Raw genomic sequence first — 15,064 nt, 5'->3', positions numbered from 1 at the left:
CTGCCTCTGTCGCTCTCTCTCTCTCCCCCCTCCAAGGTCATGTGTTAACTTCTCCTTTCTCTCTTTCTCCCTGTAGTTTCTTTCCTATTGTGACTGACTTAGTGACTCACTGGTCTTACTGGAGATAAGGCTGTTCCTGTTGGGTTCTGGGTAGTTTCTCTTGTTTCCTGGTTGGAATGTTAGGCTGCGTTTCAAACTCAAAGTAGACAGCCCTCGGCCCTAAACCCTCAGCCCTTGAATGACGTTTTACATTGTCACATCCGAGTGTACCTTAAATGTCCCTTGCCCAAGTGAGGGAGAGTGATGATTGGAGAGGCAACGTCCTTGGTGGAAATCTTAAAGTTAAGCTTAAAAACAACCAACCTAAAGCTATTAATGTACCTAGTAAGCTAACGTATCTAGCTAGCACTCCTGTCAGGTAGCTAGCTACAGTTACCCATAGCTGGCTAGCTAGTTTTATAGTTTGGACATTTATTCCAATAAATGTAAGAATTCCAAAAAAAAATTATGAATCTAGCTACGTTTTATAGGCTCCTCACTACGAGTCTAAGCCAATTTGCCAACGCTAAAATCAATGTCTATATATACTTTTTAGCAAGCTAGCTTCATACTTTTTTCTGACATGCAAAAAATGCAGCCTTGTTGATTACATTTGACACTTCGTGGCCACCAGAGTTTGACATGTGACTACAGTTTGCATTGAATTGTGGGTCATATCAACCCCACAAGTGACCAAAGTTGTTCACTAACTTCCCTCGAGCTAAATCAAGGGCCGAGGGGGCAACGTTAGTGAATTGGACCGCAATCAAACTGTATCCGGTTTCGACAGGGATTCTCCCGAAGGAAAGTGGCTAGCGCAAGGGCTGAGGGGGTAAAAATAACGTGTTTGGACTGCAGCCTTAGTCTCCTATTCCGTTCTGGGCTCTGATTGGCTGCTGCTCTGACCTCTGAACTCTGACAGTTTTGGTTGGTCAGTAAGAGAAGGGGGAGAATTCAAACACTGTGGACCATGTCACTGACTGTGGTGGAGGAGTATGTGTTGTGAAGTGTGTGTATATTTTAATCTGTGTGTCTGTGTGTGTCGTAGGTCTGACGTCTGAGGGTATCTACCGTAAGAGCGGTGTGAACAGTCACGTGGCAGCACTGTGCGAGGCGTTTCGGCGTGATGCTCGTAGCGTGCGTCTGAAGGAAGGGGAGCACCAGGTGGACGACGTGTCTAACACACTGAAACGCTTCTTCAGAGAGTCTGGAGAGGGACTGTTTCCCATAGAGGCCGCTAGCGCATGGCTCAGTACACCTGGTGAGACCTACACCCTAGCACCCTACCCCCTGCACCCTAGCACCCTACACCCTATATCCTACACCCTAACCCCAACACCCTACGCCCACTCTACAATAGGGGTGAGGTACTATATAGCAGAGGTGTATTCACTAAGAAACCAAGCGGGACCTACCTGAATTTAAAAAACGTTTTGCTATGATATGCTACGGTGTGCACTAATGAATATACCTCAGGTGTTTGTGTCCCACTGACTCTCTGGTCTCTGTGTGTGTGTGTGTGTGTGTGTGTGTGTGTGTGTGTGTGTGTGTGTGTTGTCTGCAGTGGTCCCAGAGGAGAGCAGGAAGATCTCTCAGTACCAGCTGCTGCTGAGCCGCCTGCCCAGAGTCAACAAGGCCACGCTACGAGCCCTGGTCAACCACCTCTACTGGTGAGACACACACAAACACACACACACACACACACACACACAACTCCGCTCAGAATGTAACGCTGTGTGTGTTGTCCACAGTGTGCAGCGGTTTGCAGAGCTGAACCAGATGAATCTCCATAACCTAGCGATAGTATTTGGCCCAACACTGTTCCAGAGCGATGGGAAGGACTACACAGCCGGCCGCGTCGTAGAGGAACTCATAGAGCATTACACAGACATCTTTGAGGTCAGAGACACTGTTAACGCTAACCTCTGACCCCTAACCTCATAGAGCATTACACAGACATCTTTGAGGTCAGAGACACTGTTAATGCTAACCCCTGACCCCTAACCTCATAGAGCATTACACAGACATCTTTGAGGTCAGAGACACTGTTAATGCTAACCCCTGACCCCTAACCTCATAGAGTATTACACAGACGTCTTTGTGGTCAGAGACACTGTTAATGATAACCCCTGACCCCTAACCTCGTAGAGGTGGCAGGTAGCCTAGCGATTAAAAGCATTGAGCCTGTAACCGAAAGGTCGCTGGTTCGATACCCCGAGCCGACTAGGACAGCAGAGTCACTGACCACCTTCCGGAGACATTTCAAACCGTACCTCTTTAAGGAATACCTGGAATAGTATAAAGTAGTCCTTCTACCCCCCCCCCCCCCCCCCCCCCTCCCCCACCCCCCCATAAAAAAAAGAGTGGTTGTCCCACTTGCTATCATAAGTTGAATGCACCAATTTGTAAGTCGCTCTGGATAAGAGCGTCTGCTAAATGATGTAAATGTGAAAAATCTGTCTGTGCCCTTGAGCAAGGTACTTAACCCTAATTGCTCCTGTAAGTCGCTGTGGATAAGAGAGTCTGCTAAATGACTAACATGCTAATCTAATAGTAGCACTACTCTGTCAGGGTGTAGGGTGAAGTTGCCCATAGATGCTGATCCTGGGTCAGTTTTGCATTTCCCCCCACTAATGGTTAAGGTTAGGATTTGGGAAGGGGAAGGTGATCCGAGACCTGTAGCTAATGGAAACCTAGGCTCACTCTGTCGTCTTTGAGGTTAGGCAGACCGAGATGGCGTAGCAGTGCGGTCGTGTACTCTGTTGTGTGTCCGTGTAAATAGCCTGTTTTTTTTCTTTTTTTGTCTTTTGTTGTATATATTCCCCTATCACACTTTTCATCCTTCTACTAAATATACTTTCCTGCAACCCGCCTCACTCAATGTGGAACGGATTATATTATTTACTTACCTTTTATCTAGAATCTCCAGTTGAAACTAGCTAGCCTGCTAACTAGCTACTTGCTATTAGCCACCGTTAGCGGTTTTCACCCAGAACATCGGATTTTCTGCCGGAATAACTGAATCACTGGACCTTAACAACGGATCGCAACCAGCCATCTGCAACCGAATGGAAGTTGCTGTTGGCTAATCACCACTGCCCCCGAAGCAAGCACCAGTTAGCCTTGAGATAGCCTTGAGCCAGGCCCATATCCCGGCTATCTACCTCTCTGTCTACCGGACGGGAGTAGCCAGCTAACTAGCTACTTGCTATTAGCCACCGTTAGCGGGTTTTTTCACCATTGTCAGTGGCCTGCACTACCTACCAGCCAGCTCTAGCCTGGACTATTATCGGCCAGTCTGCACAGCGCGTTATCGACCCAGAACATATCGGATCTTCTGCCGGAATCACTGAATCACTGGACCTTTAACACCGGATCATCGCAACTAGCTAGCTGCAACCGAATGGATGTTGTGGTTGGCTAATCAGCCTTGAGCTAGCCTTGAGTCAGGCCCATCTCCCGGCTATCTACCTCTCTGTCAACCGGACGGGACCTCCTAGTGTCGACACGGAGCCCCGCCGATCCATCGCGACTGGTCTGCCGATGTAATCGTCTGTGGTTTCCACAGGCTTCCCTTTGTGACGACCACGAAGATCCATCTGCTAGCCACGGCCCACTAGCACACGCAATTCAACAGCCGTGCTTCCTGATCGCCTGTGCTGTAGCACCAATTCGAACTGCTCTCGGACTCACATTGCTGTTCACTGGACCTTATGATCACTCAGCTGCACAGCTGATGCCTGCTGGACTGTTCCTTTACACGGTACCCTGTCCTGTTTATCTGTTTAGCCTCAGCCCAAACTTTCGTCACCATTACCAGTTGTTGTCTTAGCTCTCTCGAATAACACCTGTGATTGCTTTATGCCTCACTCCCATGTCAATATGCCTTGCCTATTGCTGTTCCAGTTAGTTCTTATTATACAATTTCACTGTAGAGCCCCAAGTCCCTCTCAAACTGCCTCAAATAGCTCCTTTGTTCCACCCCCCATACACGCGGAGACCGGCTCAATCGGTGCCTCCAGTGATGCTATCTCTTTCAGTGTTACCCAACGCTTAGGTTTACCTCCATTGTACTCATATCCTTCCATATCCTTGTCTGTACATAATGCCCTGAATCTATTCTACAACGCCCGGAAATCTGCACCTTTTATTCTCTGTACCCAACGCACTAGAAGACCAGTTCTTAAAGCCTTTAGCCGTATCCTTATTCTAGTCCTCCTCTGTTCCTCTGGTGATGTAGAGGTTAACCCAGGCCCTGCAGCCCCCAGTATCACTCCTACTCCCCAGGCGCTATCATTTGTTGATTTCTGTAACCGTAAAAGCCTTGGCTTTTTGCATGTTAACATCAGAAGCCTCCTTCCTAAGTTTGAGTTATTCACTGCGTTAGCACACTCCGCCAACCCTGATGTTCTAGCAGTGTCTGAATCATGGCTTAGGAAGGCCACCAAAAATTCAGAAATGTCCATCCCCAACTACAACATTTTCCGTCTAGATAGAACTGCCAAAGGGGGTGGAGTTGCAAACTACTGTAGAGAGAGCCTGCAGAGCTCTATCATACTATCCCGGTCTGTGCCCAAAAAGTTTGAGCTCCTACTTCTAAAAATCCACCTTTCCAGAAATAAGTCTCTCACTGTTGCTGCTTGCTACAGACCCCCCTCAGCCCCCAGCTGTGCCCTGGACACCATATTTGAATTGATTGCCCCCCATCTATCCTCAGAGTTCGTACTGCTTGGTGACCTAAACTGGGATATGCTTAACACCCCGGCCATCCTCCAATCCAAACTAGATGCCCTCAATCTCACACAAATTATATCAAGGTACAACCCTGAATCCGTAAACATGGGCACCCTCATAGATATCATCCTGACTAACTTACAATAATAATAATATGCCATTTAGCAGACGCTTTTATCCAAAGCGACTTACAGTCATGCATGCATAATTTTTTTTGTATGGGTGGTCCCGGGGATCGAACCCACTACCTTGGCGTTACAAGCGCTGTGCTCTACCAGCTGAGCTACAGAGGACCACTAAATACACCTCCGCTGTCTTTAACCAGGATCTCAGCGATCACTGCCTTATTGCCTGCGTCCGTAACGGGTCCGCGGTCAAACGACCACCCCTCATCACTGTTAAACACTCCCTAAAACACTTTAGCGAGCAGCCCTTCCTAATTGACCTGGCCCAGGTATCCTGGATGGATATCGATCTCATTCCGTCATTAGAGGATGCCTGGTTGTTCTTTAAAAGTGCTTTCCTCTCAATCTTAAATAAGCATGCCCCATTCAAAAAATTCAGAACTAAGAACAGATATAGCCCCTGGTTCTCCTCAGACTTGACTGCCCTTAACCAGCACAAAAACATCCTGTGGCGTACTGCATTAGCATCGAATAGCCCCCGCGATATGCAACTTTTCAGGGAAGTTAGGAACCAATATACACAAGCAGTTAGGAAAGCCCCCCCCCCCCCCCCCCCCGCGCTTCTCCTTCACACAAATTCAGACAGCTGATGTTCTGAAAGAGCTGCAAAATCTGGACCCCTACAAATCATCTGGGCTAGACAATCTGGACCCTTTCTTTCTAAAATTAGCAGCCGAAATTGTCGCAACCCCTATTACTAGCCTGTTCAACCTCTCTTTCATAACGTCTGAGATCCCCAGAGATCCCCTCTTCAAAGGGGGTGACACTCCAGATCCAAACTGTTACAGACCTATATCCATCCTGCCCTGCCTTTCGAAAGTTTTTCAAAGCCAAGTTAACAAACAGATCACCGACCATTTCGAATCCCACTGTACCTTCTCCGCTATGCAATCCGTTTTCCGAGCTGGTCATGGGTGCACCTCAGCCACGCTCAAGGTCCTAAACGATATTATAACCGCGATCGATAATAGACAGTACTGTGCAGCCGTCTTCTTCGACCTGGCCAAGGCTTTCGACTCTGTCAACCACCGCATTCTTATTGGCAGACTAAATAGCCTTGTTTTCTCAAATGACTGCCTCGCCTGGTTCACCAACTACTTCTCAGATAGAGTTCAATGTGTCAAATCGGAGGGCCTGTTGTCTGGACCTATGGCAGTCTCTATGGGGGTGCCACAGGGTTCAATTCTCGGCCCGACTCTTTTCTCTGTGTATATCAATGATGTCGCTCTTGCTGCTGGTGACTCTCAGATCCACCTCTACGCAGACGACACCATTTTGTATACATCTGTCCCTTCATTGGACACTGTGTTAACAAACCTCCAAACGAGCTTTAATGCCATACAACACTCCTTCCGTGGCCTCCAACTGCTCTTAAACACTAGTAAAACTAAATGCATGCTCTTCAATCGAACGCTGCTGGCACCCGCCCACCCGACTAGAATCAACTACAAATACCTAGGTGTCTGGTTAGACTGTAAACTATCCTTCCAGACTCACATTAAGCATCTCCAATCCAAAGTTAAATCTAGAATCGGCTTCCTATTTCGCAACAAAGCCTCCTTCACTCATGCTGCCAAACATGCCCCCGTTAAACTGACTATCCTACCGATCCTTGACTTCGGCGATGTCATTTACAAAATAGCCTCCAACACTCTACTCAGCAAATTGGATGTAGTCTATCACAGTGCCATCCGTTTTGTCACCAAAGCCCCATATACTACCCACCAGTGTGACCTGTAAGCTCTTGTTGGCTGGTCCTCACTACATATTCGTCGCCAAACCCACTGGCTCCAGGTCATCTATAAATCACTGCTAGGCAAATCCCTGCCTTATCTTAGCTCATTGGTCACCATAGCAACACCCACCCGTAGTATGCGCTCCAGCAGGTATATCTCACTGGTCATCCCCAAAGCCAACACCTCCTTTGGCCGCCATTCCTTCCAGTTCTCTGCTGCCAATGACTGGAACAAATTGCAAAAATCTCTGAAGCTGGAGACTCTTATCTCCCTCACTAACTTTAAGCATCAGTTGTCAGAGCACCTTACCGATCACTGCACCTGTACACAGCCCATCTGAAATTAGCCCACCCAACTACCTCATCCCCATATTGTTATTTATTTTGCTCATTTGCACCCCAGTATCTCTATTTGCACATCATCTCTTGCACATCTATCATTCCAGTGTTAATACTCAATTCTAATTATTTTGCACTATGGCCTATTTATTGCCTTACCTCCATAACTTACTACATTTGCACACACTGTATATATATTTTCTGTTGTATTTTTGACTTTATGTATTGTTTACCCCATATGTAACTCTGTGTTGTTGTTTTTTATCGCACTGCTTTGCTTTATCTTGGCCAGGTCGCAGTTGTAAATGAGAACTTGTTCTCAACTGGTTTACCTGGTTAAATAAAGGTTAAATAAAAAATACATTTTTAAAAAGGCACTAGCGCTCTTCTCCTGGATATAGATGGACAACTCTGCCCTCTGGTGTTTGGTAGTGATATGGCTGCAGTGTTTGGTAGAGGTATGGCTGCAGTGTGACCTGGTCAGTGGTGTTTCAACCATGGAGTGAGTAGTTACGCTGTGTATACGGTCATGTTGTTGTGTCATGTGGTTGACAGTGTGTGGTTGTTGCGGTCCAGGTGGATGAACAGCAGCTGAAAAGGCAGCTAGATGAGATCACGGCCATCATTAAAGTCAGAGAGAAGTTGAACCTCAACTCCAGCGTTCCTGTGAGTAATACAGTACACACCCACACACACCTCCTCAACACCAAGGTTTCTGTGAGTCACACAACCTTCTTATATCGTAGTGTTTGCAGTGTTCTGCTGTAACCCAATGTACTTTAACACGCGTGTGTGTGTGTGTGTGTGTGTGTGTGTGTGTGTGTGTGTGTGTGTGTGTGTGTGTGTGTGTGTGTGTGTGTGTGTTGTGCAGGCGTCGGGGTCATCAGGTGACTTCATCTGTACAGTGTACCTGGAGGAGAAGAAGGAGACAGCAGAGCAGCATGTCAAGGTGAACTCTCACCTCTGACCTTACCTAACCCTTATGACCTCACCTTTATCCCAATAGGGAAATAAAGAGAGTAAGAAGTGGTCCAGAATCTCACTCCCTCCGCTGTTCTCCCCTCTAGATCCCTGGTTCTATGACGGCTGCAGAGCTGACCTGTGAGATTCTGGATCGGCGGAAGATCCAGGTCCGAGAGAAAGACTACTGGAGCTGCTGGGAGGTCAGCCAGAAGGAGGAGACCGGTGAGTGGAGAGAGATGGGAGGACCAATATACATCTATAATAGAGAGGGAGAGAGAGGCCTTTTCAGAATTGCATACTTCTTGCGTCCTCTCTCCTCGCCTCCTTCTCAAAACCATTGGATGAGCTCCCTCCCCTCTGACCTTCTCCTCCAATGGGTTTTGAGAAGGAGGAGAGAGGACACGAGGAGTATGCAATTGAGGAAAGGCCAGAGAGAGAATGACTACTGGAGCTGCTGGGAGAAGGAGGAGACCAGTGAGTGGTGAGAGATGGGAGGACAGATATACTGTATATCTATATATACTGCATATAGAGAGCGAGAGAGAGAGAGGATGAAGGAGAGGTGGGGAAAGAGGTAGGGGATGATGAGGGGATGGTAGAGCTAGGGAGTGGTGATGCTGCTGTTGAGGCTCTGATCTGTTCTGTTTGTCCCCCTATCCCCTCTCAATTCAATACACTTTATTGACATGGCAAAATTACTTACATTGTCAAAGTATACATATAACAAAAATGGTAGGACCAACAGCAATAATAGTAGTAGTGGAAATGGTATTACCATTAACAGTAACTACAACAACAATATTAATGAGAATAACAATACATTAAAGCAATAGTAGTAGACCAGTCTCAACATTACTGAGAAGACACATGACATGGTATGAAAGCTAAAACAAAATCAAAATGGGAAAGATTATTGACATTACATTGCACTTTTCACTGGCTGTCCTCTCTCTCTCTTTCAGAGCGTCCGTTGCATCATCTGGAGCGTGTGTTACCAATCCTGCACTCTCTGGGTACCGACTCCCACCTGCTGGTCAAAAAACACCTCGCCATGGAGACCATACTCGTCTACCTGGGTACACACACACACACACACACTAACACACACGCATACACAAGGTTACCGGGTTAAAATGGAAACAACTCAAAGGTTAACAGTTTAGGCATTAATTTAGAGTGGTTAAGGTTAGGGTTATGGAAACAAGTATCATCAAGTATTCTCACGGCTTGCAAGAGCTTTGTGAACTGCAGTGGCGCAGTGGTCTGAGCAGCACACTTCAGCTCCGAGCATCACGAGTTCACTCCCATTGCTCTGCTATTTCTATGTTTATTTTGTGAGCACCGAGGAAGGCATATATCGACGTTCAAAGGACCTTTTCAAATGTCTGAAATCAAAGTCTATTTCTAGTGATCAGGCTGCACACAAACAATTTAATTGACTTCTCAACTCTACTATTACTCCTATACTGTCCCCCCCCCCCCCATAGCCAGTAAAGTGGATGTGTCCAAGCACGGGATAATGAAGTTCCGGGAGGAGAAGAGCATTCTGGGATTGGGACTGAATACCGGCAGCTTCCACGAGCGCTACTTCATCCTAAGCACTGTCTCCCTCAGGATGTACAAGGAAGTGCGGGTAAGACACACACACACACACACACACACTCACACACACACACACACACACACACACACACACACACACACACACACACACACACTAGGATTGAAACAGCTAAGCTGTCTGTTTTGTGTCCCTGTAGAGTAATCGTCCAGAGAGGGAATGGCAGGTGAAGAATCTGAGGGTCTATCTAGGCATCAAGAAGAAACTACGACCACCCACCTGGTCAGAACACCTCTCTGTCCCCTCCTCCTGCCTGGTCAGAACACCTCTCTGTCCTCTCCTCCTCCCTGGTCAGAACACCTCTCTGTCCTCTCCTCCTGCCTGGTCAGAACACCTCTCTGTCCTCTCCTCCTGCCTGGTCAGAACACATCTCTGTCCTCTCCTCCTCCCTGGTCAGAACACCTCTCTGTTCTCTCCTCCTCCCTGGTCAGAACACCTCTCTGTTCTCTCCTCCTGCCTGGTCAGAACACCTCTCTGTCCTCTCCTGGTCAGAACACCTCTCTGTCCCCTCCTCCTGCCTGGTCAGAACACCTCTCTGTCCCCTCCTCCTCCCTGGTCAGAACACCTCTCTGTTCTCTCCTCCTCCCTGGTCAGAACACCTCTCTGTCCCCTCCTCCTCCCTGGTCAGAACACCTCTCTGTCCTCTCCTGGTCAGAACACCTCTCTGTCCTCTCCTCCTCCCTGGTCAGAACACCTCTCTGTCCCCTCCTCCTCCCTGGTCAGAACACCTCTCTGTCCTCTCCTCCTCCCTGGTCAGAACACCTCTCTGTCCTCTCCTGGTCAGAACACCTCTCTGTCCTCTCCTCCTCCCTGGTCAGAACACCTCTCTGTCCTCTCCTGGTCAGAACACCTCTCTGTCCTCTCCTCCTCCCTGGTCAGAACACCTCTCTGTCCTCTCCTCCTCCCTGGTCAGAACACATCTCTGTCCTCTCCTCCTCCCTGGTCAGAACACCTCTCTGTCCTCTCCTCCTCCCTGGTCAGAACACCTCTCTGTACTCTCATCCTGAGAGAGAGAGAGAGAGAGACTCAATGCTCCTCCACTCACTTAACTGTGACGTTTCCTTCACTCTCTCTCTCTGTAGTTGGGGTCTGACCGTGATGTTTCCTATCTCTCTCTCTCTCTGTAGTTGGGGTCTGACCGTGATGTTTCCTGTCTCTCTCTCTGTAGTTGGGGTCTGACTGTGATGTTTCCTATCTCTCTCTCTCTCTGTAGTTGGGGTCTGACTGTGATGTTTCCTATCTCTCTCTCTCTCTCTGTAGTTGGGGTCTGACTGTGATGTTTCCTATCTCTCTCTCTCTGTAGTTGGGGTCTGACCGTGATGTTTCCTATCTCTCTCTATCTCTGTAGTTGGGGTCTGACCGTGATGTTTCCTATCTCTCTCTATCTCTGTAGTTGGGGTCTGACCGTGATGTTTCATATCTCTCTCTCTCTGTAGTTGGGGTCTGACCGTGATGTTTCCTGTCTTTCTCTCTCTCTGTAGTTGGGGTCTGACCGTGATGTTTCCTATCTCTCTCTCTGTAGTTGGGGTCTGACCGTGATGTTTCCTATCTCTCTCTCTGTAGTTGGGGTCTGACCGTGATGTTTCCTGTCTCTCTCTCTGTAGTTGGGGTCTGACTGTGATGTTTCCTATCTCTCTCTCTCTCTGTAGTTGGGGTCTGACTGTGATGTTTCCTATCTCTCTCTCTCTCTGTAGTTGGGGTCTGACTGTGATGTTTCCTATCTCTCTCTCTCTCTCTCTGTAGTTGGGGTCTGACTGTGATGTTTCCTATCTCTCTCTCTCTCTGTAGTTGGGGTCTGACCGTGATGTTTCCTATCTCTCTCTCTCTGTAGTTGGGGTCTGACTGTGATGTTTCCTATCTCTCTCTCTCTCTGTAGTTGGGGTCTGACCGTGATGTTTCCTATCTCTCTCTCTCTCTCTCTCTGTAGTTGGGGTCTGACTGTGATGTTTCCTATCTCTCTCTCTCTCTCTGTAGTTGGGGTCTGACCGTGATCTATAAAAGTGAAAAACAGGAGAAGCCAGAGAGGCAGCAATGGTGAGTCCCTGAATGTGTGTGTGTATCCTCTGTCTGTGTGTGCTATCCAGTATATCTCTAGGCCTTACTGAGCTACACCAGGGAACAGAGGTCAGCAGTGGATGTATGATGTCAGCAGTGGGGGTATGATATCAGCAGTGGATGTATGATGTCAGCAGTGGGGGTATGATGTCAGCAGTGGGTGGCAGGTAGCAGGGCGGCAGGTAGCTTAGTGGTTAAGAGCGTTGTGCCAGTAACCGAAAGGTCGCTGGTTCTAATCCCCGAACCGACTAGGTGAAAAATCTGTCGATGTGCCCTTGAGCAAGGCACTTAACCCTAATTGCTCCTGTAAGTCGCTCTGGATAAGAGCGTCTGCTAAATGACTAATTATTTATTATTATTATATGATGTCAGCAGTAGGGGTATGATGTCAGCAGTGGGAGTGTGTGGGGGGAGAGAAAGAGGGAGAGAGGGCCTCCCGAGTGACACAGCGGTCTAAGGCACTGTATCGCAGTGCTTGAGGCGTCTCTACAGACCCGGGTTCAATCCCAGGTGGCGCACAATTGGCCCAGCGTCGTCCAGGTTAGCAACTCTCTAGCAACTCCTTGTGGTGGGCCGGGCGCATGCACGCTGACGTCGGTCACCAGCTGTACGGTGTTTAATACAACACATCGGTGCGGCTGGCGTCCTGGTTAAAGCGAGCGGTGTGTCAAGAAGCAGTGCGGCTTGGCAGGGTTGTGTTCAGGAGGACGCATGGCTCTCGACCTTCGCCTCTCCCGAGTCCATATGGGAGTTGCAACGGAGGGAGGGAGGGAGGGAGGGGGGGAAGAGAGAGAGAGAGAGAGAGAATCCTAATTATTAGTATGACAGAACAGTGAAGCAGTTGTGTTGAGGGAGACAGAGTAAAGTGTTTGGGGGCATAAAAAAAAACTAAGGGCCTGATGAGCTCCCTGCTGTGAGGAAGAGCGGCCACATGATGTACAGAGCTGTGTGTGTGGTACCTCTATGGCTGTGTGTTCTGTATCAATGTTGTGTAGTTTAGCTGTTAGAGAAAGTGCAGTTGGTGACTCAGTGTGGATCTGGTGACATCATCGCTGAGGTGTGAAACACACTCAACTCTAATCACTGACTATCTTGTTTAAATTAGGACTCACTCTGTGTTGACGCCCAGGGGACTTTCACCAGGCACTGTGTGCGGCGGGTGTGTGAGAGAGGGGAGGCTGGGGGATGGAAATGTGTGTGGGAATGTGCACTAGATCTACCTACCTAAGTCTCTCTCTCTCTGTCTCTCCCTACTCTCTCTCCCTCCTCTCTCTCCCTACTCCCTCTCTCTCCCTCCTCTCTCTCACCCTCTTCTCTCTCTCGCCCTCCTCTCTGTATCTCCCTCCTCTCTCTCTCCCTCCTCTCTCTCCATCTCTCTCTATCTCTCTCTATCTCCCTCCTCTCTCTCCATCTCTCTCTATCTCCCTCCTCTCTCTCTCTCTCTCGCCCTCCTCTCTCTCTCCCTCCTTTCTCTCTCCCTCCTTTCTCGCTCTCCCTCCTCTCTGTCTCCCTCCTCTCTCTCTCCCCTTCCTCTCTCTCTCCCTCCTCTCTCTCTCCCTCCTCTGTCTCTCCCTCCTGTCTCTCCCTCTTCTCTCTCTCCCTCCTCTCTCTCCCTCCTTTCTATTTCTACCTCCCCTCTCTCTCCCTTCTCTCTCTCTCTCCCTCCTCTCTCTCTCCCTACTCTCTCTTTCCCTCCTTTCTCCCTCTCCCTCCTCTCTCTCTCCCTACTCCCTCTCTCTCCCTCCTCTCTCTCGCCCTCTTCTCTCGCTCGCCCTCCTCTCTGTATCTCCCTCCTCTCTCTCTATCTCTCTCTCTCCCTCCTCTCTCTCTCTCCTGCTACTCTCTCTCTCTGTCTCCCTCCTCTCTCTCTCTCCCTCCTCTCTTGCTCCCTCCTTTCTCTTTCTACCTCCTCTCTCTCCCTTCTCTCTCTTTCTCCCTGCTCTCTCTCTCTCCTCTCTCTCCCTCCTCTCTCTCTCCCTCATCTCTCTCCCTCCTCTCTCTCTCTCCCTCCTCTCTCTCTCTCCCTCCTCTCTCTCGCCCTCTTCTCTCTCTCACCCTCCTCTCTGTATCTCCCTCCTCTCTCTCCCTCCTCTCTCTATATCTCCCTCCTCTCTCTCTCTCCCCCGCTACTCTCTCTCTCGCCCTCCTCTCTCTCTCGCCCTCCTCTCTCTATCCCTACTCTCTCTCTCCCTCTTTTCTCTCTCTCCCTCCTTTCTCGCTCTCCCTCCTCTCTCTCTCTCCCTCCTCTCTCTCTCCCTCATCTCTCTCCCTCCTCTCTCTCTCTCCCTCCTCTCTCTCTCTCCCTCCTCTCTCTCGCCCTCTTCTCTCTCTCACCCTCCTCTCTGTATCTCCCTCCTCTCTCTCTCCCTCCTCTCTCTATATCTCCCTCCTCTCTCTATATCTCCCTCCTCTCTCTCTCCCGCTACTCTCTCTCTCGCCCTCCTCTCTCTATCCCTACTCTCTCTCTCCCTCTTTTCTCTCTCTCCCTCCTTTCTCGCTCTCCCTCCTCTCTCTCTCGCCCTCCTCTCTGTCTCTCTCTCTCTGTCTCTCCCTCCGCTCTCTCTCCCTCCTTTCTCTTTCTACCTCCTCTCTCTCTCTCCCTTCTCTCTTTCTCCCTCCTCTCTCTCTCTCCCTCCTCTCTCTCTCCCTCATATCTCTCTCCCTCATATCTCTCTCCCTACTCTCTCTCTCCCTCCTTTCTCTCTCTCCCTCCTCTCTCTCCCTTCCTCCTCTCTGTGTCTCCCTCCTCTCTCTCTCGCTCATCCCTCTCTCGCTCATCTCTCTCTCTCATCTCTCTCTCCCTCCTTTCTCTCTCTCCCTCCTCTCTCTCTCCTCTCTCTCCCTCCCTCCTCTCTCCCACATCTCTCTCTCATCTCTCTCTCCCTAATCTCTCTCTCCCTACTCTGTCTCTCCCTACTCTCTCTTTCCCTCCTTTCTCTCTCTCCCTCCTTTCTCTCTCTCCCTCCTCTCTGTGTCTCCCTCCTCTCTCTCCCTCATCGCTCTCTCCCTACTCTCTCTCCCTCCTCTCTCTCTCTCTCTCCCTCATCTCTCTCTCCCTCATCTCCCTCTCCCTCATCTCTCTCTCCCTCATCTCTCTCTCCCTCATCTCTCTCTCCCTACTCTCCCTTCCTCCTTTCTCTATCTCCCTCCTCTCTGTCTCTCCCTCCTCTCTGTCTCTCCCTCCTCTCTGTCTCTCCCTCCTCTCTGTCTCTCCCTCCTCTCTGTCTCCCTCCTCTCTGTACCTCCCTCCTCTCTGTACCTCCCTCATCTCTCTCCCTACTCTCTCTCTCTCCCTCCTTTCTCTCTCCCTCCTTTCTGTCTCTCCCTCTTCTCTCTCTCCCTCCTCTCTCTCTACCTCTCTGTCTCCCACCTTTCTCTCTCTCCTCTCTGTCT

The 15,064-nt window shown here is 49.3% G+C and overlaps 1 protein-coding gene across 2 annotated transcripts in view; it reads left to right on the top strand.

The window, feature by feature from the left end:
- The window catches only part of LOC311116197 (arf-GAP with Rho-GAP domain, ANK repeat and PH domain-containing protein 1-like), an 89,856-nt gene extending 78,030 nt beyond the window's left edge, over positions 1-11,826 (top strand). Inside the window, exons 21-30 of one of the 2 annotated variants that reach the window (XM_084191320.1) lie at positions 1,088-1,300; positions 1,604-1,709; positions 1,791-1,938; positions 7,609-7,698; positions 7,904-7,981; positions 8,100-8,217; positions 8,958-9,071; positions 9,483-9,628; positions 9,756-9,838; positions 11,591-11,826. In XM_084191320.1, the coding sequence (XP_084047446.1) occupies positions 1,088-1,300; positions 1,604-1,709; positions 1,791-1,938; positions 7,609-7,698; positions 7,904-7,981; positions 8,100-8,217; positions 8,958-9,071; positions 9,483-9,628; positions 9,756-9,838; positions 11,591-11,654 (1,160 nt within the window). In that variant the 3' untranslated portion in view covers positions 11,655-11,826. Of the gene's footprint in view, positions 1-1,087; positions 1,301-1,603; positions 1,710-1,790; positions 1,939-7,608; positions 7,699-7,903; positions 7,982-8,099; positions 8,218-8,957; positions 9,072-9,482; positions 9,629-9,755; positions 9,839-10,698; positions 10,996-11,590 lie in introns of those variants that run through there. The other variant, XM_084191319.1, reaches the window with a different exon arrangement.
- Positions 11,827-15,064: the final 3,238 nt, after the last annotated feature.

Source organism: Coregonus lavaretus (genome assembly GCF_964263955.1).
Source record: "Coregonus lavaretus genome assembly, contig: HAP1_SCAFFOLD_1737, whole genome shotgun sequence".
NCBI classification, from domain to species: Eukaryota; Metazoa; Chordata; class Actinopteri; order Salmoniformes; family Salmonidae; genus Coregonus; species Coregonus lavaretus.
This window is presented reverse-complemented; position numbering and strand designations above follow the sequence as displayed.